A 27932-nucleotide genomic window follows, 5' to 3' on the forward strand; every position below is an offset into this window, starting at 1 on the left:
TCAACATTCCTCGCTGACAGGCACTGCCCCAGTCCGTAGAAGTACGCGCATGAACAAATATCACACTTCCCGTCCGCCGTCCTTCCCCCTGAACACTGGCCAATTGTGTTTGTATAGACGCTTGGCCAAGCCAGATGCGCCACAGTGGATTTGAACCCCTAGACTCAGCGGTGGTGGGCAGGTACTTTTCTCCTGCGCCACCCGAGCACAAAAGCTCAGTTCAAGCTCTTGCTTCTATTTTTTTTCCTAAGAAATGGCATGATAAAAATGTCCCTTACCTTCCCAGAGTTCTCCTGGAGTCGTAGTCTGGGGTGTGTGTGTTTGGGGTGGAAGTCTGGGGTGGAGGGGTGGACTGAAGTGCAGAATAGCGATTCAGACTGCTGCCGGCAGACCTTGATAGTTCTGATAGGGGCGGGAAAGAATTATGGCCATTATGAAACACACAAAATACTCATTGTAATATAGTCATTAAAAACTTTCAGAGGCAACTCCTGGGAGGAGAAAAACACACAGTCTACCGCATACTACATTTTGTGAACACCATGGAGACTTGATTTCATGGATATTTTTTTGTTTTGATGAGCAATAATTTGATGACCAGCGGAACCGCTGCCGGTCATCAAAGTATTGGCTTAAGAATGCGACAAAAACTAAAAAATATCCATGAATTCAAGTCTCCATGGTGTGACTAATCAATAGAAAAAAAGTCATTTTGGGGGTGAACTATCTCTTTAATGTTGAGCCAATATTAAGTTAGCAGCAAGAGGTGAGCTGTGATTGGTGTAGCAGTGGCAGTTGAGCTGAGTGGTTCACTGTGATTGATTGGTATACTTTTGTGGGGACTGTGATTGGTATAGCAGGGTCAGCTGAGCTATAGAGTTTACTGTGATTGGTCTACTTTAGAGGGGACATACATACAGACCAACGCTGTTCCAGAGCAGACGGCTGGCCCATTCGGGACTAAAATGATGTTGTGACTGGAAACGTAGCAACTGGGAATACTGTTAATGGCAACAAGATGTTCCTCATCTATGAGTCTATGTCAGGTAAATATTCATACTGCTGGCTGACCTGAATCACTGGCCTTGGCTCCGCCACTGCTTCCCTTCATCCAGTTGAGTGTTGATCCAGCACGTGGGCCGAGCTGGATCTTCTCGTCCATCTGAGGCTGAAAGTTTACATGTTTATTTATATCATTGAATTTCTGTTTTATTTAGACAGTAAACAGGAGCCCGTCTATGAGCCAAAGACAAATAAAAAGGTATGTAAACAAAAATGGTCAGCGCAGCTTTTTGAATTGTTCATGGCAGAGGCTCAGGAGGTATAAGCTCCTAACTGCTGGTTGGTGCCATGCCTCTGCCGTCGGTGTGTGAATGAATGAATGAACGAACGTAATGCACAATGCAAAGCCCCTCGGATTAAGGTGCTATAGAAATGTAAACCACATACTACAGTGTGTGTGTGTGTGTGTGTGTGTGTGTGTGTGTGTGTGTGTGTGTGTGTGTGTGTGTGTGTGTGTGTGTGTGTGTGTGTGTATATATAGTAAGGACATACCACGTTTCACTGTACTACAAAATATGCATACGCAAGTACTAAGCACTGAGCGTAAGATGTGCTGACAAAGGGCTGCTTATATCCTGCCCTCAATTGCTCTTTAACCAAGTCCATTATCTTTTCTCTCAGGCTATCCAAAAAGGTAATTGAGAGTAAGTATTAGGTAAGATAAAGTTTCTAGATAAACGCTGTATTACATGAGGCTGGGCTAATGAACAATGCTGAACTCTTGATGCCCTCTCCCATCTCCCACTTAAATACTGGAAACGGAGTATATACCAGCCGCACAGATCAACCAATCAAAATGCCTCCTCAACTGCCAAACCACCCTCCGTGTTGAGATCTGCACAGATGATAGCTGGAGCTTTGTCCTATGAATTAAATGTGTTTGCATTTGTTTTGGACTTCATTGGCCCCAGATAAGGTAGCAAAAGTACCTTTTGTATTTTAAAGATCAATTGATGTGACTAGAATTTAGATCTTATATGAATGCCAAAAGTACCTCCAAAAGTACAAACACGCAATTACTTCCACTTCCAAACAATACCGTACGCAGGTCAGGAGATGAACAGCAGTTTCACCTCTTAGACCTGTACATCTCTTTGGCACATTGCCGTCAGAAAAACACAGGAACAAAGAGCAAAGGTGTCCCCTGTTTGTGCATTTCCATAGTATAGAACCGGCTCAACTCGACTCTAGCAATGCAGACTACTGACTGGTAAAAGAGAATTGTCACTTGCATCAGTGCATAACTACACCTGGACAGACTCCCCTGTAATATATCGAAGCTCCAGAATACTGTTAACACATTCTTAAATTAACTATTTTAAAAACGTTTTAGTTTAACTGTACAGGTTAAATAATAGAGATCATCACTTCCATTACAGCATTCATTTTAACTTTAGAATTGTTTAGCATTCTCCTACACAGAGGGATGGGCAATGCTATGATGACCAGCTTTATTGAAGGGAACCTATCAAAAGTGTTCCTATGACATTTACTAGGTTATTGTGTCATGAAACTACACTAAGGAAAAGCCCATTTATTCACTTACATATTTATAGAAAGTGCCTCTCAAATTATATAAAATGCTTCTCTATATAAAATGCCCATCTAAAATGCTACAGTCCTATAGTGCGGTCCATGCTGAGAACGTGGCCAGCTCCCTCCAGCAGGGGGAGCCAGGAGGAAACACTGCAGTGCTTTATGTGACAGAGCCTCATCTGTCCAGCAGGCGGACCATGTTCTACTGAACTAGAAAACCAGGAACCCAGAGCAGATGAGGACAGGGGGATGGCTGTCATGAACATATCCCAGTTACAGGGATACGTACCAAGGGATTCATCTAAGGACTCACGCAAAGCTCAAATTTGTCAACAGCCAACTTTCTGCGTGCAACAAAAACATCACAGCTAATAGGGGGTACAAGTAGTTGACGGAGGGAATGAAAACTGAAAGAACAAAGAACACCCCCAGAATGATCCTGAGAGGAAGGAGCATTCTAACACGTCAAGACTTGTCATCTCCGCAGGGTGAACAAACGTCCCTATTTACAGTACATGACAACAAAGAATTGTTATTGTAATTATTCAACCTCAACTGCATGAGACAAGAAACCTGCATACAGAGTCTACAGACAAATCCAAGCTTTCCAGACCCAGAATACAGAGTGACGCAAGTCAAGCTTTTTGACTCTTTGTTGAATTAGAGGCCCGCATTAAGGTCTGAGAAGCCCTGACAGATCTCTCTCTCCTGACAGATAGAGGTAATGGCAATGATGTCCGAACTACAATAAAAATGTCCACTAGGTACAGGGTCCCCACACATTTTTAGCAATGAATTTCCAAAACTTTTCCAAAACTTTTCCAGAATATTTAGCCCAATTTCCAGGCCTATATAACAACCATTCAGCGCAATAATGTGTCTCTTACTCCTATGTACAATGCCCAAAAATAGGCAGTGTAGCAAAAATAAAGCATAGAATGGTACAATTCCATAAAAAATTTCGTGCAAAATTAGGGCATAGCTCACTGGAATACAAGACTCATTATGGCATCCTTATGACTTATTTTTTTTAAATAATATTGCCTTGCATTTGCCCCATTTATGAATTTAAAAGTAATGAAGGATGCAAGGATGTTTTAAATTACACTTTTGTTGTAGGTTTTCCTATGTTTTTCCTATTAAGTTTTCAACAAGAGGATACTGTCAGACACGAGGAGGGATGAACATAATTATGTAAAACAAATCAAGAGTGGTAAACTTAAAGTGCCATTTATTTTAGGATCAGTACAGTATCCGGCTAAGATTTGTGGCATAACTTGCAGCCAGCTCTATTCGGGTCCTCTTCTCGCTTTACCCAGTCTTTAAACTTTTCATTTGTAAGCCACAAATTATTAAACAAACATTTCCCTGGCATTGTGGATCATACTACTAGTTCATCCGATATATTTTAACTGCGTTCGTTTACGCTTCACCGACTATTCACATGTTGCTCGCAATTGTTTGTTGGGACAGCAAACACACAACCTGCACAAGTTGCCAGGTTGGTGTCACGTGACAAACAAACAGCTCTACAAGCTAACTACTCATCACGCTGCAGCACGTTGTGAGCTTGTAGCTCTGTTATTTTTATCACGTGACCAACCTGGCACCCTATGCAGTGCAACCTAACAATTGAGACATACATTAGGCTGCAATCACACAGCCCGTTCGGCGAAAAACTACTTATGTTACATATTTTATGTAATGTTATATATGTTTATGAAAATGTTTTGTGTTAACAAAATCAATAGCCAAAAACAATGCATAGCCAAATATTTTTCCAGGACCCTTGATAAATTCCAGGACCTTTGATCAATTCCAAACCTTTTCCAGTACTGGATTTTTTAAATTTTTATTTCAAAATATTTCCAGGAATTTCATGACCGTGGGGACCCTGTAGGTACCACCAGGTAGGGAGAACACCTCCAACCACTGCAGATGTGCTGGTTATATTGTATTAACACACCCTACCATAAAGATTGGTAAGAACAACATTTTACCCATTAAAGTAAGTCCCAGATTATAGGTTTAAAATATAGGACAAAAATGTAACGGTGAATGGTATATGCAGTTTACAAACATATGAGATTATCAGCAGCACATGGTCAGAATATGCCTCACTTAGTGGAAACTACTTCATGATTGTACCTCTTTGGCAGGCTGGTGTAATAATGTGTAGTAATGTTCACTACATTTTCAGGGCCAAGTCTTGATAAAAAACAAAAAAAGTATATACTTTTCAGGGAAAGGCACTTCAGGGAGGTGTATATAGTATCTGCAGGGTCCCCACACATTTTTAGCAATGAATTTCCAAAACTTTTCCAAAACTTTTCCAGAATATTTAGCCCAATTTCCAGGGCTATATAACAATCATTCAGCGCAATAATGTGTCTCTTACTCCTATGTAGAATGCCCAAAGATAGGCAGTGTAGCAAAAATAAAGCATAGAATATAGAATAGTACAATTTCATTCAAAATTTCGTGCAAAATCAGGGCATAGCTCACTGGAAGACTCATTATGGCATCCGTATGACTTATTTTATTTAAATAATATATGCCATCACACAGCCCGTTCGGCGAAAAACTACTTATGTTACATATTTCGTGTAATGTTATACATGTTTATGAAAATGTTTTGTATTAACAAAATCAATAGCCAAAAACAATGCATAGCCAAATATTTTTCCAGGACCCTTGATAAATTCCAGGACCTTTGATCAATTCCCAAACTTTTCCAGTACTGGATTATTTTTTTTTCAATTTCAAAATATTTCCAGGAATTTCATGACCGTGGGGACCCTGTATCTGACTGACCTTGGAGATCTTGGGGATCTTGGAGGGGTCGATGGTCCTGCTGTTCTTGGTCACAGGCACAGTGTTCCAGGTCTCATCTCTCTGTACGCGTTGCTCTACGCGCTGCTCTCTCTGCTGCTCTGCTCTGTCTGCTCTAGGGTCTGAAACAAACAAACAAAACACAAACAATGAAAACATGCATTAGAGCAAGGGTTCCCAAACTTTTCAGGCCATGACCCCCCCCCAAATAATCATATTTGAACTGGGGACCCCCCCCCCCACCCTGACAAGCACTTGTGAAATGTAGGAGTTAAGGCATTCCACAGATAAATATTGTGGAAGTAGCCAAACTACAAGCTCAGAGCTTGTAGATCGGCTATTTTCACAATGTTTTCCTCTTTAAGGTCATAAAAGTCCTTAAAATGTTACTTTAGAAATGTGCAGATAACCTACACACTTACTTATATGTTGGTTTGTTTACTGTTGAGAGAGAAAACAATGTTGCACATTAAGCTAATCTGGGGATCCCCCAAAATAAGACCCCCAGTTTGGGAACCACTTCATTAGAGACAACCACTGCTGGCAATTGACCCTTCCGATTGGTCCCAGTCCGTCCGACTAACCAGCATGCTCCTTCCATAACCATGGTAGTTTATGCAGAGTTTGATAAATATGAGAAAAACATCCAGTTTTGGGAGAAAAAAAAACATTATGCCCGGTCACTATACTGCAACCGAGATGTTCCTTTTTTACTAAGACCAAGTTTTAAATAATAATTGAATACATTAAATATCAATACGAGGCAACTGAAAAAAAAAACTGCAAATGAAGCCAGTATTAGTAGTAGACAGTAATGAAAACGCTGCAGTTGAAGCTTAAGTAAAAAAAGTACTTTTTCCACCACTGCTTTCTGGCCACTACAGGGATCTACAGTAGAGGGTAGGACGGGTCCGCCCGGAACCGAAGATCCAAGCCCTGAACCGGGGACAAAATATTGACTTGTCCCTCGGGCACAGGTCTGATCAGTTCCAATTGCCACGGGTCTCGGTTGGATCCATTTGAAATGGATGGACCCATATGGACCCGACGACCAGCTCGTTTCGGACCGGGTCCAGTTTGCCTCGGTCTCATTTCGGGCCGGGTCCACTTATCCACGGGTCCGCCTCGGACCGGGTCCAGTCATTTAGAATGTTTTCTCGGGTCCGTTCGGACCGGTCCAATTATCCACGGGTCCGTTTCGGTTCCCATTGTTTGGACCCGGTGCTACCCCTCTAATCTACAGCCTTGATCTCTGCAGGCTGTGGGAAGAGCATGCTCTCTGACTGGGTTACCATTGCTGTGCCTATGGTGCTAAGCCTTAAAGAGGATTTGTGGGGTCTGACCTGGCCTTCTCTTGCTGTCCTTGGAGAGCATCTGCTGGTGCACCTTCCTCTGTTCCTCCTCCGCCTCGATCTTGGCCTCCTTATGGATCTGCTCAATGGTTTTAGGGCCCTGGTCGGCTCTCCTCGACACCCAGTTGTGCTGCAGGGAAAGAAGGGCAAAAGTCTTGGTTGAGAACACAGGCCTGGACTAAATTGGTTGTTTCACGGTTCCTAAAGTTTAATGTTTTTCTCCCTCCCCCTCTGCCACTCAGGTAGAAGAGCGCATTGCTGACATCTTACAGTGGATGTCGTCCCACTACCTCAAGCTCACCGCAGATATCTCACTATTTCAACATTCATTCACCTGATATCTTTGATAAGTTTCTTCAAGGCATTACTTTGTTCTCTATACATTCAATGTGACTATGTACCTTGTTTACTGACTAGAGTTCATGCTACTCTGCTTATTCTAATTTTGCACTTGTAAGTCGCAAGATTTTAGAAAAAAGTTAAGAAAACAAAGATATATATATATATTTATATATTATCCAATAAACTAAAAGCACACTTACACACAAACCAACAAACACGTTCACTTACCAATCGTAAGTCTACGATGTCTTGTAACATAAACCGTATACGAGACGATGTCTTCCGCTCTTTGACGATTTTTTCCATTTGATTGAAATACTGATCCATGCGAGGCTGCAGAGAGAGAGAGAGAGAGGGGAGGTTTTTTATAAAGCATGGAGGTACTTTAATGTCCTCTATGTCTCCCTATTCACTCTAGTGGACAACACGTTGCTTTGATTTCACATTATCTCACTCAATTTAGCAATTTTTCATTTTATGACTCTCTTACTGACACACCAGCCTAACTGAAAGTAAATGAGGTTAGAACAAAAAAAGTAATTGCCCGCAAAAACAGAACCCAAATAGAACGGAATGGGCCGGCGCTGTAACTGCCAAAAAATTACCACACTGCTGGGGAAGAGAAGCATGGGTGAAGAAAGCCAGAGCACCCATAACCATGGTCAAATCAGCACGCTCCTAAAACATTTGCTTTCATTGAAGCAGTGTTTTAATGTTTGAAACAAACCTGGATAATATATTAGTAGCACTTCCCAGGTACTGCCAGGAGTTGTCACTGCACTTGATTACTAGTGGGTTAGATTAGAGACAGACAACACCTGACATTACAGTGCACACACACAGCACAGGGGGTGAGGGGGTAGCAGAAGCACCACACAGACTTTCATATAGAAATCCCTGTTTTGAATAACACACCACTGCAACACTTGTCTTGAATAGAGCTCTGGAGCCACAACTGACACACTGGACGAGAGCTAGCTTGAATCAGAATGTGAAACCTGTTTCCAATCTGATCACTGCAGAAAGAGGTCTGGTCAGTTTTGTTCCTTTTACTTAATTAACCTCGTGACATTCTGGCCAATGATCAGTAAAATGTTACATAACACAAGAAAAATAGCAAAGATAGCTAATGCTCACGATGTGGCGCGTTGTGAGCTTGTGGATTGGCTATTTTCGCAATTGATCGTACAGCAAAGTATATAGGGCTTAATTGGTTAAATAACGCGTTCTCTTGCTGCGAGGTCTGGAAGCAGACACCAGCAGCATGGTTGAAGTTATTTTCTGTACTGGTAGCAGACAAGCCATAGTATATCATCTCCTCCTGTGTGTGCATGTGAGTGTTCCTGCTGCTATTAGGATGGATCCCCAATAGGCGGCCCAACTGTGTGGCCCGTACCTACCCGTCATAACATAAATTGTGCAAAGCCCGCCCCCCCCCCCCCCCCCCTAAAAAATAACATACGTCAATGTCAAGTGCGCGCTGTGCTATTTTGAACACATACCACACTGTACCTCCACTTATCAGATCCTGAAGAAGAATGGGTTAGTCTGTGAAACTACAGTCACATCTTCCTTTGCACGTGTTTAGCTGCACGGCAGTGCTTTAAACAGCTAAAATATGGAGATTAAAAGGATGTAAAAGCATGTTCATGTTTCAAGTTCAAGAGCTCAGTGCCAGGGTCAGAGTGTATGCAGAACGGAGAGAGAGACGGTGGTATGTATAAATGTACTCAACAGTTCCAGCATGCGTACGTGTGCGCTTGCGTCGGGTCAGTTCAAATATTAGCCGTGTAATAGTAATTAATTACTAAGATGTACACTTTGAATTGTTAGCTTCAGTGCCATTTGGTTTTGTGTCTGCTGTATGTCTGTTGCCAGCTGCAGCGATTTAAGTAGCGTTCACATTATAAGCCAGGACAGGGATACAACAAATCAAGGGTTTATTTGTCACTCACTCATACAGGTACAGTATAAGCAGCGAAATGTTAACTTCCAGCAAGTCTCACAGGGCAGTGTGGGTGCTTATCAAGTTCCGGTTTCATGAAAGTAATAAAAATAATAATAACATAGTCTGCACACCGTTGCGACATTTGTCACTGAATTTTTGCATATACACATTTCACAGTATATTTGCATATACAGTGAAATGTGTCATCTGCATTTAACCCATCCTAAGTATCAGGAGCAGCGGGTTAAGTGTCTTGCTCGGGACACTTCGACACATAGAACAAGGGACCTTCTGACTCCCAGGCGGCCTCTCTACCCACTCAGCTACAGCCACCTCTCATGTAGCACTACTTTTGCTGTACTTTTGAAATACAGACAAACCCTGTCCTATATGAGTTGGCCGTGGTCCAAAAATAATGAAATGTAGGTAACGGTCCAACTCTACTCTGTAAAGTACTACTGGGACTCATCTCACAACTTAGTTCCTGACACCAGCTCAGTAATGACTAATTTCTCTTCTTTTTCTAACTTGAAAAATGTGTTGGAGAAACAAGATTTTTTTTGTTTAGATTTTACATTCTACACAGCCTCAAAACACCTTTATTTAGAAGGCCATTTGCACCGCCACTCCTGCTAAGAAATAACTAGCCTGGTGCTATTCAGAATATTGGGGTTTCCATTACTCCCAAAACACTTGATCCAGGATCTGGAAACTAAAGCCACTCAAAGAGAATTCAATTGACTACTGAGAGAAGGGATCAGTCCAATGACCCAGAGCCTGTCTACAAACACAAATCTCTACAAACTAAGAAATGGGAGGACACTCACACAAGTGAGTCACACAAAAAGGCACCAGATGTTCTTCTTCCCAAGAGCATATACAAGCCTTACCAGAAGTAATAGAATCGTTTTACTGTCTGATGTGTTTTGATGATTTGTTTTTTTTAATGTTATCTTAGAGCGGTCCTCTTGAATCTGTAAGAAACATCATAATTCATACTGTTATGCAATGATGTTTGAAATTGCAAATCCAGTACTCTGTGATTAGGTATAATTGTATGATCATACCGCCTGCTGTCACTCAAATTAGCCTGGCGTGTGTTGCCTGTTTTCTCAGGCAACATTAATGCCGCGTTCACACTAGCAACGACAAAAGTGACAGGCTACAAGTCAATGTAAGCCAGCAACACACAAAGTGGCGGCCGACACTTGTCGCTGCATCATGTGTGTGTGACAAGCTACAAATCTCTAAAAACAATCATGTTGCTGTTTCACCATTTCCACTCCCCCTCTTTCTCCCTACAATTCCTGCTCCATTCTGTAAATGAAAGAAAAACTCATAACTGCCATTAACCAGTACCCTGTGCTGTACCTACCCTATTCATTTATGCAGTGTGGCTTGAGCAACACTTCAATGGTGACTCCGCAACACTGTAGCTGGCCACACTTGGCCTTTTTGCAGCTTTGTCGCCGCTAGTGTGAACAGAGCATGTGTCACCGGTTCTCACCTTGGCTTTCTCAAAGTCCAAGTCCTTGCCAATGGTTGTGAGCAGCCTGCAGAGGCACTCCAGTGACTCTTCGTCGTGGTTCTTGAGCAGCTTCACCACACAATCGTGCATGATGGCCTCCGTCAGCATCTTGAGCTTGAAGAGCTCACCAATGAACCTGATGTTGCCGATGGAGCGCTTCCTGGCCTGGACCTTGCCGTCCTCCAGCTCCTCCCGTAGTTTCTCGCGCTCCGTCGCCTGTGGGAGGGTGTGATGGGGGTGTGGGGACAAGCAGAATACCGTTAGGCCTATTCACGCTGTGAACATATGGAAGTGACCCGCCTAGGCCTGTCACAATTATTACATAATCGCCTAATCCCAATTACTTTAGATAGTCGCTATTATTTTGCAAGTACTTTTTTTTTATTTCAAGTTCATCCCATTGAACTCCTTGTTCTTGTAATTTCCATGGTTTAGAGACAGGTTATCAGTATCAATGGGTCCATTTCATGACACTTTCAAGATTTCCTGCGATTGTGAAGAATGGTATAAATTAGGAAGTACAAAGTTATGATTTTTGTCTTCAACCCCAGCATCCATATTCTGGGGGGAACTTTAGCCATAAATAGCAGAACTACAAGCTCAATACGCACCGCGTTGCAAAGCGCTTTGAGCTTGTAGATTGGCTATTTTTGGTGAGATTTGGAGTAGATGGAAAAAAAGAGGTCAGAGTAGTTGTAACTCTCTTGGTTGTTTCTCTAAGACTAGACGGTTTAAGTCTTTAACAACTGATAATTGTACAAACCGTAGCAGCAGAGTCCAGCTCTTTCTGCTTCCTCTCAAACACCACATCGTCCACCTTGTCCCTCTCAAACTCCTTCTGGCAGCGGTTGAGCAGCAGCTTGCGGAAGTTCACTGTGGTGGCCGGCTTGTCAGTCATGGGCACTTTGAGCTGGACGACAAGCAAAGTGTAGAGAGTCTAGTTTAGCATAGCGTCTCTGTCGTTATCTCCATATTCCAACTTTTAATGTTTTCTTGTCAATGCCCTATTTCCTTGTACAAGAATGACGTGTAAAAGTAGCAAAAATAGCCGATCTATAAGCTCACAACGAGTCGCATCGTGACACATTGTGAGCTTGTATTTCTGTTATTTTTGCTATTTTTGAAAAGTTTGGAAAGAGCTTGTGCCATTAACCTCTTTCAACCTGGCATCCCTAGTTCGGTCATATCATTATAGGCAAAAATGTGCAAACATTTGAAAAAGAACAATTCAAAAATATATAATTATTGACAGATGACAGTACACATAGGCCATAAGTATTTCTGAAGTGATTAATCCTAATAATCATCCCAGAATGCAACGGTTATCTAAGCCTTATCTAACAAGGCAAGCTGACTAAGATGCCTTGGGGAGACCAAGCAGGTGGGAGGGAAGATTACAAACATTGCACTCTTACACCTGGAAGCTGCCTAGAATTGCTATTCTTGTACATCTACCCATTGAACAGCAGGCACAATGTGAAGGATTTGGGGTCCAGTGCCTTGACTCATGGGTACTTTAAAAGTAGCTGCTGTTGGAGGGGAAAACGTTACTTGGGTTATCCTTTTAGCCTTCATGTCTGACTGTACACCTTGTGCTGCTTACATTTCTGACTAATACGGTATTCAACCAATAACTTCATTTACCACCCTTGACCAGATGTTCCCACTCAGTCTGTAGGTATAGTTTCCATGGTTGCAAGTCACAAGCCTACTTCTTGGACCTTCAGGCTACCAGCGCCCACCCTTCAGAATGAACATTCATCCGAGAATGAAATGTGTTACTTACTGTGGCGAGGCAGCGGCACATGTTCCCGTAGGCCACAGAGAAGCTGGGCTCGTCGATGGCCTTCTCGAAGACGAGGTCGATGACTCCCTTCAACCTCTCCTCTGTGTCGATGGTCAGGTCGGTCACCTGCTTCATCAGCTGGTTGAACATCTGAGGCGTCAGCTTGTTCAGGATGCTGCGCACCTTCCGGAACAACTCCTGCAGGGGTGGTGGTAGCGGTTGTGAAACAATCATAGAGTGAAGCCGATCACCGTGGGAGGCATTCATGCAACAGCCCATTAAACACTTAGCCACTCGGTTGCAGGCTATTTCTCGGCAACATACTGTGATTACTTTTGCATGGGAATTGATGGAAATCCTTACCATGACGATACTTCATATTTGACATTTCTTTGCCAAGTATGCAAGGCCATTTCATTTCACTGATAGCATGAGTAATTGTAATCTGTAAAACATTTATAGATGCCATGATATAGAATTGATCTTTGAACTGTTACGGTAACTTTGGGTAATTGATGCATTGATATTAATACCATCAACAAAAAGTGGTGCAACAGCGACCTGCCCTACTGCTTTGTGAGTGTTATGCATTTCATGTGTCATGTGGTTAAACTGGCTCTACTGGAATTACGTTTTTGTGTTCCGTTGTATTTGCCACAACATTTTCCTAAAATATAGTTTTACACTATTTTATGCATTATCTTATTTAGGTACAAGGAAAAGTAATAGGCAGAGAGTTGGGATGACTCAGGTCCCAAGTCATTAGTATTGTGAGATTTTCATGCGATTCGTTCGAAGTGATTCGTTCAAAGTGATTTGTTATTTTTGGTGAACGAACTCTGGGAACGAACTCTGTCACTTGCTAAAAAGCGCCTGGTGACACGAGGTTCAGTCATTCAGTTGCAAAATTCAACATTTTGACTGGCTGAAGAGAGACGTTTCCTCTTTCGGCATTGGACTAAACTACGCGAGGAGGGCGGAACCGGAGGTGCTGAACGAATCATTGGAACAAATCTTTTTAGTGAACAGAAACAAATGCCTCGGGTCACTAGAAACAAACGATAATTCCCACCACTACAAGTCATAATCGAAGCAGGGATGCAGCAGCGATGTTGCTCACAGACTAATGTGATATGGATCTGTTTTCAACGTGACCACAGGGCAAGGATGAGTTATAGAGTACCTTTCATGTACTTTCACTGCTTCGCAACATCGGGTCACGGAACCAACAGGGGTCTAAATACTAAAGTGAAGGACTAAAGCCCCAAGCTAAGCATGTTCAACTGCCAGAAGTTTAAAGGAATGACGAGTGCAGACTCATAGCTTAGGACATGCAGATTGTGGAAAATGGGGGGTACATGGCTTTAATGCAAATATATAAAGGTGGGGGTCCTTGAAATGGAAAAATGGTCGAGAATCATTGACCTATTTTAAGTTTACCTGTGTACTCAGGGTCTCTGGATCCTCTGCGACTGCAGGGCCTTCCCTCTTCAAGCCAGGCTTCCAGGCATTCTCAGCTTTTTTCAGCTGGACGTCGTCCACAGACACGTTCATGATGATCTTCCTGGGTGGCGGCCTCCGCTGGCCCATGTTGGCATGCTGGCCCATCAGCTGGCAGAGAGGAGAGACAATGAGAACACAAAGCCATCACACAAGGGAAAAGGCGTTAATCCATTAACTGATTCACTGCCAATCACGTAGATCTACGCGAACCGATTTAAAGCCGCCACGTGCCAATCGCGTAGATCTACGTGAAGTGAAAAAAACCCAAAGACCAAGGAGATATGATTGTTCAAAGATCTAGACTCCTATCCACTTCCTTGTTAACACATCGGGTGCCGAACACGGTCTGGACCGTGTTTTCACAGAGTAGCGCATTGGTGCCGAACACGGTCCAGACCGTGAAATATGTATTTTTGTTTTTTTCGTTTTTCTCCACACGGGCGGGGCTAGAGCAGCTCTGGGAGTACCCATTGTGATCTTGAGAAGGATAGGCCAGATAGATCACCGGAAACAAAAACATGGCTCCCATCCACTTCCTGTCTATTTCCTTCTTTAAAACACCTATATCTCCGAATCTGTTTCCGGTGGGGAAAACCGGTCATGCGCGATGCGCGATCCCCCCCCATTGTAACTCGCGAGTGAAATGTTATCGTTCCAGGCTGTAGCCAGGGTCATCGCGCAACATGAATGGATGTTTTTTTTTACATGGATTTGCTCCTCGTGGAGTCTAGAGCTTTAAACAGCAAAGCGCAGTCAATGGGGAGAATGCTGGCACCCAACGTAAGTTGTTATGAAAAAATGCTGGCACCCAATGTGTTAACTTAAAACTTTAAAATTATTTATCTCGGCTCCTGAGTACTTTTTTTTTTTCAATGAAAAATCTCTGGCACTGGCTAAAAAAATATGAAAATACCTCTGGCAGTTAATGGGTTAAGACCGGGAAAGCATCTGTATCATTTTAAGATGTTTTTCTGCTATTTTTTAAAAATCGTGCAATTTTTAACATTTTTAACTCCAATCTTTGCTTCTGGGGGGTCCCTGGAACAAATGTTTTGAGATGGGGGTCTGCAGCCAAATACATGTCATTCTGGGGGTTCCTTGACATGAAAAAGTTGGAGCACCACTGATATAGCAACATACTGTTAGGATTTAGAAAACATGTTTAGACATGCATTTGGCAGCGGACCCCCATCTCAAAATGTTTTGTTCCAGGGACCCCCAGAAGCAAAGATTTGAGTTCGCTTAAAAATATGTATGTTCAAAGATTCGCACAAACATTTTTGAATAGCCAAATAAATCTAAAATGTCACAGATGCGTTCCCGGATTGAATGGGTTAAAGGAGTACTTCACCCCAAAATTACTTTTTTTCCCCCTCGGAGCTACTCACCCCTAGCCTGACACTCAGCCTGAATTTTCATTTCGTTTCACTCCATTATTCAGTCTGAAAGCCCTCTCAATGCAGCAGAGTTCTGAGATGGGGGCGTGGCCAAAGTGGGACTCCACTATGAACCAACGCGATTGGTTCATACTGGATTGTCCCGATCCCGATTCGTCGTACAGATTTTCAACCGAGAAACACCCGCCTTCGAAAGCGTCACCAGACCCTGAATGCTAGGCAAAGGATTCAGGGGGTGGAGCCAGGCTAACTCACCCCATGAAGCCTTGAATACATAGATTTTTTTTGTATTCATTTTTTGTCGCATTCCTTTACGGCAGTGGTGTCCAAACTTTTTTCAAAGGGGGCCAAATTAGAAAATATGAAAACACCCAAGGGCCAGGCGCGATTTTTTTTGGTTATAGGCGGATTTTGGGCGAAAATGTGCGGTTTTCAGGCGAATTTTGGGCGTTTTTGGGCGTTTTATTGTTACTTTATTTCTGTTTTAGGGTTACATTTTTTTGAAGGTGCAGGCGGGCCGTTCATAACACAATTTAGGAATGAAGCCAAGGGCCGTATAAAATTTGACCTCAGGCCGCAAATGGCCCGCGGGCCGGACTTTGGACACCACTGCTTTGCGGTGAATGAAGACTCCCAAAACTAATAAAGTACTTGATGAATTGAAGTTATTATGCGGGGAAGCTTACCCAACAGACAAACTATATAAAAAATCTATTTATAAACTCCAACACAGCTCTCCGAGTATAATCAAAGTGTCTTGTATACGGTCGTATCCTCATGAGTTAAAAAAAGCGGCATAATTATGTGTTTTTTGAGCAAGGTGTGAAAGCAAGAACAGAAATGTTAAAATATTGGTTCAGCTTGTAACAGAAAAATACTGTAAATAAATGTGTTTGCAGCCCTTGCTGCCATGCTCCACCACAGCTTGTGTGAACAGGTCATTAAACTACTGATGTTTAAGCTGTTTGTTTAGGTAGATTCATACAATATTGGTGCAGGTTCAATACATTAATTGTCTATATGATTTGACTGGCTGGCATAATTGTTCCCCCCTATTTTACCCCTCACCTGGTTCATCTCTCCCTGAAATCTAGATTCAATGAAAAAAAATCCCACATCGTTGGGTTTTTTCTTTTTTTCCCCAAACAAGTACAATTCTTGACCAGGACAGGATTTCCATATTAAAATCCCCACAATGACGCTTAGCTGAGATAGTCCTCTATTGCCCTGCTCTACAGCTTAGAAACGATCTCGCTTCTCGGCTAAATACTTAACAATATTCATAATCTGAAAAGCCTTTATCACTATACAATGCACGACAGTTCACACTTTGCACTCAGTTAAGAAAAGCCCATCAAGTATTAAGTAGCAAACGCAAATAACGAGATCTTGCCAGCAACGCCAGTGGCTATATCAAATTATGGGATCTAAGGCACCATTTCATGGCAAAACAAGTTTGAACTAAACCCAAGTGATGAGTGCTTGTGGGCAGCCAGAGACTTAAATTCCTGGATTTGGATGGAACCATCTGAATGCTGTAATTTGTCATTGATTTGCTCCTAATAGATAGACATGTTATGGATTTAAATTATTGACAATGGATTGACGCAAGCACTTAAAACAATATTAAGACATCATTTATTTAGTTAGTGGGTTTAACTTGACATTCCAAACCTTAGATACTTGCTCCCCTGTCTTTTGTTTAATGGAGATGCAAAGCAGACTGTCACTGAACACTACGGGTCAGATCAGATGCTTGCCGTCCGTACCGTAACATGTGGGTAATGTGTCGAAGCACCATTTCACTGTGTGCATGTCTGCGACCTACTGAGTGTGAGACTGGGAGCAAGGGGCTGCTGTTTCTTTTGCGAGGCAAAGGTGTGTGTCGGGTCGGTCGCAAGCAGAGAGCAGTGAGATGAGCCTGTTCTAAACACCTAACCACGCACACAACCGTTGTAACTGTCATCACGCAGTAACGCAGTAGGGTTTTTGAGATGTTCTGGACACTCTTTGTACAGATGTGCCTTATCACCACGCTAAAATCAGCCTTTAAACAAGCGCTGAACAGTGGCCGCGTTTACAAACAACGCCTGAATGTTTATGACCCGAGTTCACCACTACCTGTGTGTGTGTGTGAGTGAGTGTGAGTGTGAGTGTGAGTGTGACTGTGACTGTGAGTGTGAGTGTGAGTGTGAGTGTGTGTGTGTGTGTGTGTGTGTGTGCGTGCGTGCGTGCGTGCGTGCGTGCGTGCGTGCGTGCGTGCGTGCATTACCTAAAAATAAAAATTGAATAGTTGGCTAATTGAGGAAAAGGAAGCACTCTTTACAGGCGTACAAACTATTACATTCTTATTACATTCTAAGAGCCACTTAGAGGTGCACCTATAGAAGAACAGCAGCAGTAACTAATACGTTCTCTACAGCAGGGGTTCTCAACCTGTGGGTTGGGACCCCCCAGGGGTCCCCACATGATTTTTTTGGGGGGGGGGGGTGACAGTGAAGTGACAATATATATTTTTTTTTTAAAGAAAGAAAGAAAAAATACCATTACTGCATCAAAACTAAGTAATCGACAAACTATAGTAAAGAAATTGGTCAAACATTGGCCAAATTGTCAGTATAATAATTGTCAAATAATATAAGAAAGTTATATAAGAACATTTTGAAAATAGCCAATCTAAGACTTGTAGATCCACTATTTTCACAATATTTATCTGTGGAACCGAGTCAAACTGAACTCCTACATTCCAAGTGCTTGTCAGGGTGGGGTGGTCCCGGGTGGGGGGTCCCCAGTTCAAACATGATTATTTTGGGGGGTCCCCAGTTCAAATATGATTATTTTGGGGGGTCCCCAGTTCAAATATGATTATTTTGGGGGGGTCACGGCCTGAAAAGGTTGAGAACCACTGCTCTACAGTGTAAGGTGGGGGAACATGGGATTGCTGATGTAGGATCACTGATCTGGTCACATGGTCAAGTTCTCAATTACCTCCGAGTGCCTCTAGTACGAGAGGCTTAAAAGTGCTTCGTCACAGACCTTCTACAATAATATAAAACAAGGCTCTTGGATTGTGCAGTGATGGCTGATTTGTCTAGATAAGGTATAAAGTACACATTTGGGATGGTAGTTAGTCAAAAATAGCTGCCGGCATAAATGTTTTAGTGGGACACGTCAAGCCTACAGAGTAGTTTAGAAGAATTGCTGAGTCGGCACAATTATTTTGACAAGAAAGTGAGCTGTATTTCTAATAACTTGCTGGCTAGTCAATATTCAATGAGGGTTAAGTAGAACCAAAACAAATAACAGAGCCACGGAATGTAATTTGGTACCAAATTTAATTTGGTACTACTAACTTGGTTGTAAAAATGTGCTGGTTTAAAGGACAATTTAAGGTGCTGTAAGTGATATTCCTTGGTTAAAACAAGTGTTAAAGGAGTAGTGCACCCTTTAAAGAAAGAAAATGTTCTATCAATTACACACCCCATGAAACCTTGAATTCATGGAGATTCTTTAGTTTTTGTCTCATTCCTTAGCCAATAATTTGATGACCGGTGGAGTGTCCGGTAGGAGCCTCAAAGAGTCTCCTACTGACCAAATAATTGTCATCAAATTATTGGCTAAGGAATGAGACAAAAACAATAAAAACTCCATGAATTCAAGGCGTCATGGGGTTTGTAATTGATAGAAAATAAGTACACTATTTGGGTGAACTATTCCTTTAAATAGCAAACAAACAAACAAATCAGATTCTGCGCAATGTAGTTTAATTGTGCTTCAAACAGATAATGGCTAAATGAGAGAAACCTAACATTAGTTAGTTTTAATGGTGCTTCTTGGCATCAGCAAAAGAAAATAAGGTCCACACACTGGTGAAATAAGCTCTACTGTTTTATTGCGTGTCAACGTTTCAACCAAGAGATCTTCGTCAGGAATTTGACAAAATTCCTGACAAAACCTTGACACGCAATAAAACTGTGGACTTTATTTTCTTTTATGTGAACTGCTGTTTGTGCTGCACCTGGACACTTGGATGTGCGTGCACTACCCTTTTCACGCTTCTTGGCATCAGCCCTCATTTTCTCTCTTCAAACTAATATGATTTTACACATTACTCACAAATGAAATAAATCTAAAGAAACAATGAGGAAATGTCAAAATTTCGGTCATATATTTGTCAGGCTATGTGAGACACATCTGTTAACTTCTTGTCGCATTTTTTTTTCATATTCTCTTGAATTTTATGGTTCTTTAAAGCAGCTTGAGTTTATGAAAGGACTGAAAACCACGAGGCTTTACAACTACTCTACCTACACCTAAAATTATACTACAACAACACCACTTCACAAATTACAAGGACAAGTTTGGATGATGTGCTTTGACCGGGCGCCCCACCCCCCCATACGACAAACAAGGGCTATAAATGATCATGTTTGAGTCATCCACCTTGCTTTAGCCACAAAGCTTTTCATTATCCCTTTAACAGGGCGAAATATATAGGATGCTGAGACATGGCAGAGTGTGTGGGTGTGCGTCAGTGTGCGTGACTGACTTGAGTGCAAGTCCAACCAAGATTGTGCCATGACGTGCCAGTAAACCAGCTGAGAAGGTGTGTGTGCGTGGAATCAACATCACAATTATTTCAATCACAATTATTTCAAACGAATCAACGCACTCGAGTTGATTCGTTGATATATAAGAAGAAAAAAAAGAAGTGTTCTCAATTATTTGATTAACCTAGGCTACGTGAGCAAGATTAAGTCGGTCAATGGTTGTAAATGTTGGTTTCGCTATATTTTGTACTATAGGTGTTTTACGTGTGTGAGACTCACCACAGCACCTCGTCCACCGGCCATCATCATCTGCCTGCCAAAGTCAGCGAAGGCGGGTGTAAAATCTGGCCCTCTGGATATTACCCGGGGTTCTGAGCTTCGCGACGGCAGTTTGTTCTGGTTGACCTGCAAAACGCACCAGACAACAGGTTGTTGTTAAGCCACACACACACACACACACACACACACACACACACACACACACACACACACACACACACACACACACACACACACACACACACACACACACACACACACACACACACACACACACACACACACACACACACACACACACACACACACACACACACACACACAACGAACAGCAGGGGGAGCAGTGATCTTGTAACAACACTGGAATGGGGCAATAGGAGGCTAATCCAATACTGACATTCTGATACTGTGTTATGTGTGAGTGTGTGCCTTTGACTTGAGTGTGTGCAAGCGTGAATGCATCCTTGAGTACACTTCAAGCCCAGCGGTCCTGTAAAGGTGGCCCACAGTAAATCACCGTGCTACAGCCGTACATGACCACTCCGATGTTCCATGTGTTTTGACTGTACCAGTGATAAATTATACTGAGCTGATTCAGTGAGGGGGGAATCAGGGTGGGGGGAGGGGGAGAGAAGTCAGAACCAGATGTGGAGGGAGAGGAAGGGAGAAATAGAGAGAGGAGAGAGAGACAGAGAGAGAGAGAGACAGAGAGAGAGAGAGAGAAAGAGAGAGAAAGTGCTGTGGGGGAGGAGAAGAGAACAAATCCAGCTCTTTTGTCTTTCAAGCTGTCCTTGACTTCCTCTCTGCTCTCTTCCAGCAGGAGTTTTCTCTCTAGGAAAAAAAATAAAAGGCTCTGGGATTTGTTCTTCAACCGTTCACAGGCCGGGTTCTCTTTTTTCTTGGGGTGGTGGGGTGGGGAGTGTACCATCAACACTGCCAAGTGTGACATAATAGAGATGCGATTTTAATCAAAGCAGCATTTCTGCAAACTATAGACGCTCCACCCGTACGTATGTGTGCATCTGAGGAGCGAACGAAACTCTCCTCAGTACATTTCTGCATGCAACCTGCCAGAGCTAAGTAGGGCAAAGTCAAGAAAACCAGACTTTATTTGCCCTGAGCAAATAAATAATTCCCCCATTTCATAGAAAGGCCCTATTCAAAATCTTCAACGTGTATTTCCGTTCATAGAAAGCAATATTTATGGGAACTTTGTGGAGTTCACTCTAGTAGACTTTTATGTCTACTGGTCAGATAACTGATGCTGATAGATTCCCTGAATCACCTGCCTTTTCAGCAAAATAGGACGCCAGAATTACGTCTCTGAAATGACTGAAATGTAATGGCCCAAAATGTACCTAATTGGTGGTGCGGAAGTTAAGGTCAAGAATGAAAATCCTTTATGCTGAATTCACACCAGCAATGGTATCCCGCTTCTACATTTGGAGAAAGCGGCCACAACCTCCAGTTTCACCGCTGAGGCAGGAGGCAGAGCCAGCAAAAAGCAGAGCGGCAAAGTTGAAAAACTTTGAACTTTGCCATCTTTGGCAAGACAACAGCATGCTGTGGTCTGAATAGGCGTAGACAAGGTATACACACCAAACGGACTACTGTATTGACAATAACGTTTTAAACTAGCAGTTGTAGATGTGAAATTAACCAATACTGAGCAACTGCATGGCCTCTTCCTAAAATGTATAGAATGTTTACAAACAAGCTGCCAGACAGTGTTTGTACTTCTCCTCGCCTGTGAGCTCTCCTGCTGGGCGCAACTGCTGGCTTGACCCGCCCGGAGCAGCGGCGCTCTCACTGGACCACAACCTGTTTATTTTTACGAGGGTGTCACTCAGAGCTGGGACACGCTCATTTAGCGGAATCCTGCACTGTGGAAATTCACTATCTGCTATTTTTGAATGTGGTTAATATTATTCAGTGGCGGATGCCTTCCAAAGAAGTCACATGGGTCGGCGAAACACACTCACCTTGTCCAGCACTACGTCACTGATGGGAGGGAGGCCCTCCGGCTTCTGTACACAAGCGGGCATGAACTGGAAGCCCAGGAGGAAGTCCCTGTTATACTGGCGCTTCCCGTTGGACTCGGCCAGGTCTGGACCATCCAGCGAGGGGGGTAGAGATAGAGGGAGGGAGGCAGAGGGCACAGGGAGTCATTTTGTAGAAGGTTATTAGGCGTAGTTCAGATCAAAGATTTGCAACAAGACAAAATCGTTTTAAGCCTGATTTGATTTATACTTTGTCGTACGACAGTGTTGCCCGCGCTGATCTACAGGGTCACAACTAGCCCTTGGAATGAGAAATCTGCAGAGAGAACAATCCAGCCATTCCACCACAGGGTGTTCCTTAAGTGTATACAATGTGACCAGCTGGGAGGAAATAGTAGAAAGCCGGAATCCAACGAGGTCACAGGGGCAATATAAAAGGTGGTTTATTACACACTTTAGGACTGTAATGAAATTTGCAGGCAATGAGTTACGGAGTGAATTTCTAGTGTGATTAACTAACAGTGTGTTGTTATTAAGATAGGTTGCATGTTGCACCTGCTCACACTGATACATATTTGACACTGGGGCAAAGCACACACGAAGAAGAAGTGAGTACAGTTGATCTTTCATTTTTGAGAAGTAGGCTCTGCTCTGTTGGATGCAATGCTCATAAAGCCCGATTCATACTTTGTTGCGCAGCGGTATCACGCATCGAAAATAGCCGAATACAAGCTTGAATACAAGCTCACAACGCATCGTGAGCTTGTAGGTTGGCATTTGTGACGCGCAACACTGTTAGAATGAACATAAATTAGGCTTCAGGATGATCAGGTGGCGCAGCACACAAAAACGGCAGTTAAAAAGTAGCCAGCTGGCACCTTTGGAACTACATCTGTTCATTGTTGTATGCATTATAATGTGTCCAAAGTCTGCATTTTAAGCGTCTATGTTTGTAGCAGGGCCAATCCATTCAATTATGCCATACGGAAAGCAATTGCCTCAGTTTCTGTAGAAACAATTATTCTAATTCATCTCACCATTAACTTTTCCTCCTCCAGAAGTCAAACCATACAGTTTATTTTTCTTTATTTATTTTCTACCCTGCTCTGACTCTACCTCTATCCTCTCACGGAAACTACCAAATGATGGAGCGCACACACCAAAAAAGATTCACCCACTTCCTTACGCCTGTAATGTGACAATAGAGCTGATTCTGGTGTGTCCCTCTACCTTCTATATCCTGGCTTGGCCCAGTGGAATTCTCCTTGTCCCCAGGGGTGACCCCGCTGTCGCTGCTCTCCGTCTCAGAGGTGTGGCCGGCTCCGTTCCTCATGGGCTCCAGCTCAGTCTCGCCATTCTCCTCTGGGGTGGCAGGTTTCTCCTCAGCCTCCGGTCCAGGAGCTGGAGCTGGAGCTGGAGATGGAGCAGCAGGTACGGCTACCGGGACCGGGGCCGGGGCCGGACTGGAAGCTGAAGTTAGAGGTGTGGGACTGCTACTCAGGGGAGCAGAGTGCAAGATCTGGTCTCGAACAGCCGGCTCCACTGGCCTGGGCTCCTCCTGTTGGAGGCCAAGCTGCATGTTTAGATTATAATCATTCACTGTGAATGTACAAAACACACTTAACCCATTAAGACCTGAGGCGGCTTCTAAACATTTTCAAAATCCTAAAAAAAATAATCGGAAAAAAATATTTTTAAAATAATTTTCACGATTTTTCAAAAATAGCAGATATACAAGCTCGTAGCGCGGCACTCGGTGCCGCGCTATGAGCTTGTATATCTGCTATTTTTGAATAGCCTAAAGAAATCTAAAAGTGACACAGATGCGTCCCAGGTATCAATGGGTTAACATGAAATCCTATATGCAATACAAAAAGTAAGTAAATATATCCAAATGTAACACGACAGAGTCGCTGCGTTTATGATTTGAGGCATTTTGTTCAAAGCGAACCACCCCTGCAAACTTTAGAAGGCAATCTTGGCCAATCAGGATGGAACATGAAAAATCGGACAGATCCGTATTGCTCACATGACTATAGAGATAATGTGTAACGATTTGCACGATGTTTGGTCAAAATCTGTAGGAGCAATATATAAATACATTGTTTTGCAAAAATCTGCCTCCTGGTGGCGCTATAACAGGCCGATGTGAACAAATTGGGGCAGAGGTTCTGCTCTGGCATCCAGGGAGTGTGTGTGCACAGTTTCACGTCGATCGGTGCCGGAGATTAGCTGCTAACGGACGGACACACGGACGAACAGACAGTGTGCAAAACATAGTCTACTCTCGGCCACGCCTTCGGCCTGGCAGAGACAATTAGTGTCTGTGGCAAATGCTCAATGTTTCATCATAATGTCAATTCAACTAAAGCAGCGCATGCAGACAGTCGGACAAAAGAGGCCGGGGATGAAGTGGTTAAGGGCTCCACGAGTCTGGAACACTTCTGCATGACGTGACATCACTGACCTCTGTATTTTTATTCCAGCTTTTTGCCAACCAGCCCGGAGGCACGTCAATGTTCAAGCGAACTGTATGTTTGATGCTCATGCTGCTGAAACACTAGCACGATTAATATACTGGTCAGGTAGACTACATGAGTCATTATTTCTTGTTTGACTACATTCAAGTAGAACTATCAGAAGGTGTAACCCAGGTAAATAATGGGTCACTCTACAATAGGTCGCCGACCTGTCCAAAATCAGTTAAACCTATTATGACTTGCCCAGCACAGGGATGGTTCATTTGGTTATATACAAGAGTGCTTCACACTTTTTTACATTTTAGAACGATCAAATACGACCCAACTTGACATTCTTCATGAGTTTCACTTTCACATTCGACCACAGCATGAAAGTTCAACCCAAGCACCAGCATAGTCATGACATCATCTAGAGACCACACTATAAACAAATGTTAAAGTGGTATGTCTATAGTATATATTTAGAGCAGAGACATTCTAAGAGGAGGATGGGATTGGGATGGGGTTTGGGGGGAAGAATAGGTGCGGAGTGAGTGAAAGAAGATGACAGAAGGGACCAAGCTGAAGTGGGGAACAGTAAACACGGGCACGGATGAAACAGAGGGCGGAGAAAGTGCAGGAGATGGGATGTAAAAGAGTAGTAAAAGTACACAGTAAGATCCTCAGTGTTCATTTATCCAGTGCACAAATGTAAACAAATGGACCCATAAAGGGAAACGTAGCTGATTTTCAACCAAATCTTATTGTTCGGATGCGAGATCAATAATATAGTGCGGCAAAATTGCCTTCTGTATATTTCTGTGAAATATTGACGTAGTGAAGCGTGTACATCAAACAAGCCGTTTCACATCATCGACATAATATGTACGCCCGTTGACATGAAAACGATCTCAAATCAGAACAATGGGACGCAGGTTGAAAATCAGTTTTCCTTTAACACCAAGTATTTTACCGTGTAAGGAGGACAAGAGAGTGAGATATATGGATTCCCTTTCAAAAGTGGCCTCTGTAAAGTTAGAGTGAAAATGATGGATAACTCTAATGTAGATGAGGCTGAATGCGTCGGGGAGAGGCAGTCAACAACAAGTAGGATTAAGGACAGATGATGAAAAAAGCAGGAAAGAGGGTGAAAAGGGAGAGTGAGATAGACGGAAGAAAAAAAGCAGGAGGGTGAAAGAGAGAGCAAAGAGTGAGATAGGGGGACGGAGGTGCTTTCACACGGAGTGGGGCTTCAACAAGATGGATGGGCTAACTCCTGCTTGACGTCCGCAGACCATAACAAAAGCCTGCAGTCATATGCCTGCGCTCCACTCACTGCCACACATGTGGAAACATTTTCCATTTGAACTGTTGCCCACATAGTGCCTTTCACAGTTCCTCGCCGTTCTCAGCGTCTCACTCCCGCCCTCTCTTTTCCGGGCGTCTCACTTTTTGAATGTTTTGCCTTCCAAAATAAGATATTCACCATCTGAGAAGTATGCTTACAAAACGCTGTTGTCAAAGCAAATCTAATGTATTATATCTAAGTTCTTGTTATTTTTAAGATATTTGCAGACAATATTTTTTGCATTTTAGAGGATGCAATTATTTATACTTTACTGAGCAACGGCTCTTGTTACTAGGCCCTAATTGTCTCTTATTCTACAATGCATGAATAACACAGGATTACTGTAAAAAAAAAAAAGAAGAAGGAACAGACAGTGTGCAAAACATAGTCTACTCTCGGCCACGCCTTCGGCCTGGCAGAGACAGTTAGGAGGGAGAACGAATGAAAGTGAGCATTAGAGGTGAATCTACAATGGCCTCATCATTCGATTATGATTGACCTATTAACGTTGATTCTACGAGGCATCAGGATGCATCTCAATCTTCTATTACTGCACATGGTGATTTTTGTGTAAAAATCAATACAAACAAATGGAACCATGAATCCTTGTCGTACGACAGTGTCGCTCACGGGACATCGTGACGCATCACCCCCCTGCACTTACCTCATTCTCCTTCTGAAGAGCGTCATCGGCAGGGCCCACTTCATTTGGTTTCTTCCAGGTCTTTGGTGAAGCAGGAGCAGCTTGACATACTGTGGGGGGTGGATTATGGTGAATCACACATAATTATGACAGCCATTTTTGACCACTTGAAGCCCTATTCTGGGGCTTAAAATAATGAGTGAGCCAAGTAGTTTGGCTATTTTTGGCCAAGATATTTAGTGTAGAGCCCTGGGGAGTACCTTACCTACCTTCCTACGTCAATCGCCAAGATTCTTTCCCATTAAAAATCCAATAGAATATTTTTGTAATCACGTAATATATAATACCAAAAAAGAGTCTGGTGATTCTGTCTGGGAGGTGGTTCTGTATGGTTTGATATTTAGTTATATTTTGTAACATCCATGTTTAGAGAAAAATACATGAATTCCCGGAAGTAGAAAATCACGTGATTCACTGTCCCCACTGTAGCACGTCATGCTCTGTCAAAACATTCTTGAGATTCTTTGACATTTGTTATCAGTGCCTTATTATATAGTTTGTTTGATGAAACAACCTAGAACTGACAACGCTGCTCTCCTTCATAAAGAAAAAAATCCAATGCAACACCATGTGCCAGTGATTATGTGCGCCGTGGTGCCGGGCAGTGAACGCATGTGTAATGGGAGATGTAGTCGTTAGTTTCTAAGCCTGAAATGTGTAGTTGATTTGTAGGCACCGTTTATTTGTTTACTCTTTGGATACATTTGTACTTTTTCACCGTCAGTTGATGCTTCAATATCATATCATATGAGTAAAACCGCCTGACTGTATGCATGTTCTTATTATTACATGATTTTTTAAATGTCTATGGGATTTTGAATGGGGTCCAGGGACCCTCAGGGTTCCTTGAGGGTGTCCCAAATGGACCCTAGCAGGTCTGTAACTGAGTGTGTACAAATGGAAACAAAAAGACCCGTAAGGGTCCATTTGGTTCCATTCGTACACTCTCCGTGTTACAGGGGTCTTTGAAATTAAAACGTTTTGAGAACCACTGGGTTACACAATGAGCACTCAAATTAAAATAAATAAACAATAATAATAATATTTTTGGGGTGATAAGAAGTTACCCGTCATCGTAAATTCTATTTGACACCGTTCTGACAGTGAGCACTATGCTGAGATCAGCATTGAGTTCCATCTGGGTGTGCCGGTATGGAAAAGACCTGCTGAGTCACAATGCTCTTTACTGAAGAGCTTGGTTGCCATACATTCACTCAGGAAACAGCCTGGATCATGAGTGAGTGAGGTCACTTGATTAAGCTACATACAGTAGGCAGAATACTGTAAAAGTAAGACTGGTCACAAAA

General features: G+C 42.8%; 1 protein-coding gene across 6 annotated transcripts in view; it reads right to left on the reverse strand.

The window, feature by feature from the left end:
* The window catches only part of LOC308082604 (eukaryotic translation initiation factor 4 gamma 3-like), an 89001-nt gene that overhangs the window by 13525 nt on the left and 47544 nt on the right, over positions 1–27932 (reverse strand). For 5 of the 6 annotated variants that reach the window (XM_080424455.1, XM_080424454.1, XM_080424453.1 and 2 more), the window contains 13 exons: positions 26587–26675; positions 23346–23673; positions 22098–22222; positions 20116–20241; positions 13827–13985; positions 12387–12584; positions 11364–11510; positions 10580–10816; positions 7353–7457; positions 6774–6912; positions 5413–5552; positions 1072–1168; positions 279–402 (listed from right to left, as the gene is read on the reverse strand). In XM_080424455.1, coding sequence (XP_080280581.1) covers positions 279–402; positions 1072–1168; positions 5413–5552; positions 6774–6912; positions 7353–7457; positions 10580–10816; positions 11364–11510; positions 12387–12584; positions 13827–13985; positions 20116–20241; positions 22098–22222; positions 23346–23673; positions 26587–26675 — 2014 coding nt within the window. Of the gene's footprint in view, positions 1–278; positions 403–1071; positions 1169–5412; positions 5553–6773; positions 6913–7352; positions 7458–10579; positions 10817–11363; positions 11511–12386; positions 12585–13826; positions 13998–20115; positions 20242–22097; positions 22223–23345; positions 23674–26586; positions 26676–27932 lie in introns of all 6 variants that reach the window. The other variant, XM_080424456.1, reaches the window with a different exon arrangement.

Source organism: Gymnoscopelus braueri (genome assembly GCF_963280865.1).
Source record: "Gymnoscopelus braueri genome assembly, chromosome: 3".
NCBI lineage: Eukaryota > Metazoa > Chordata > Actinopteri > Myctophiformes > Myctophidae > Gymnoscopelus > Gymnoscopelus braueri.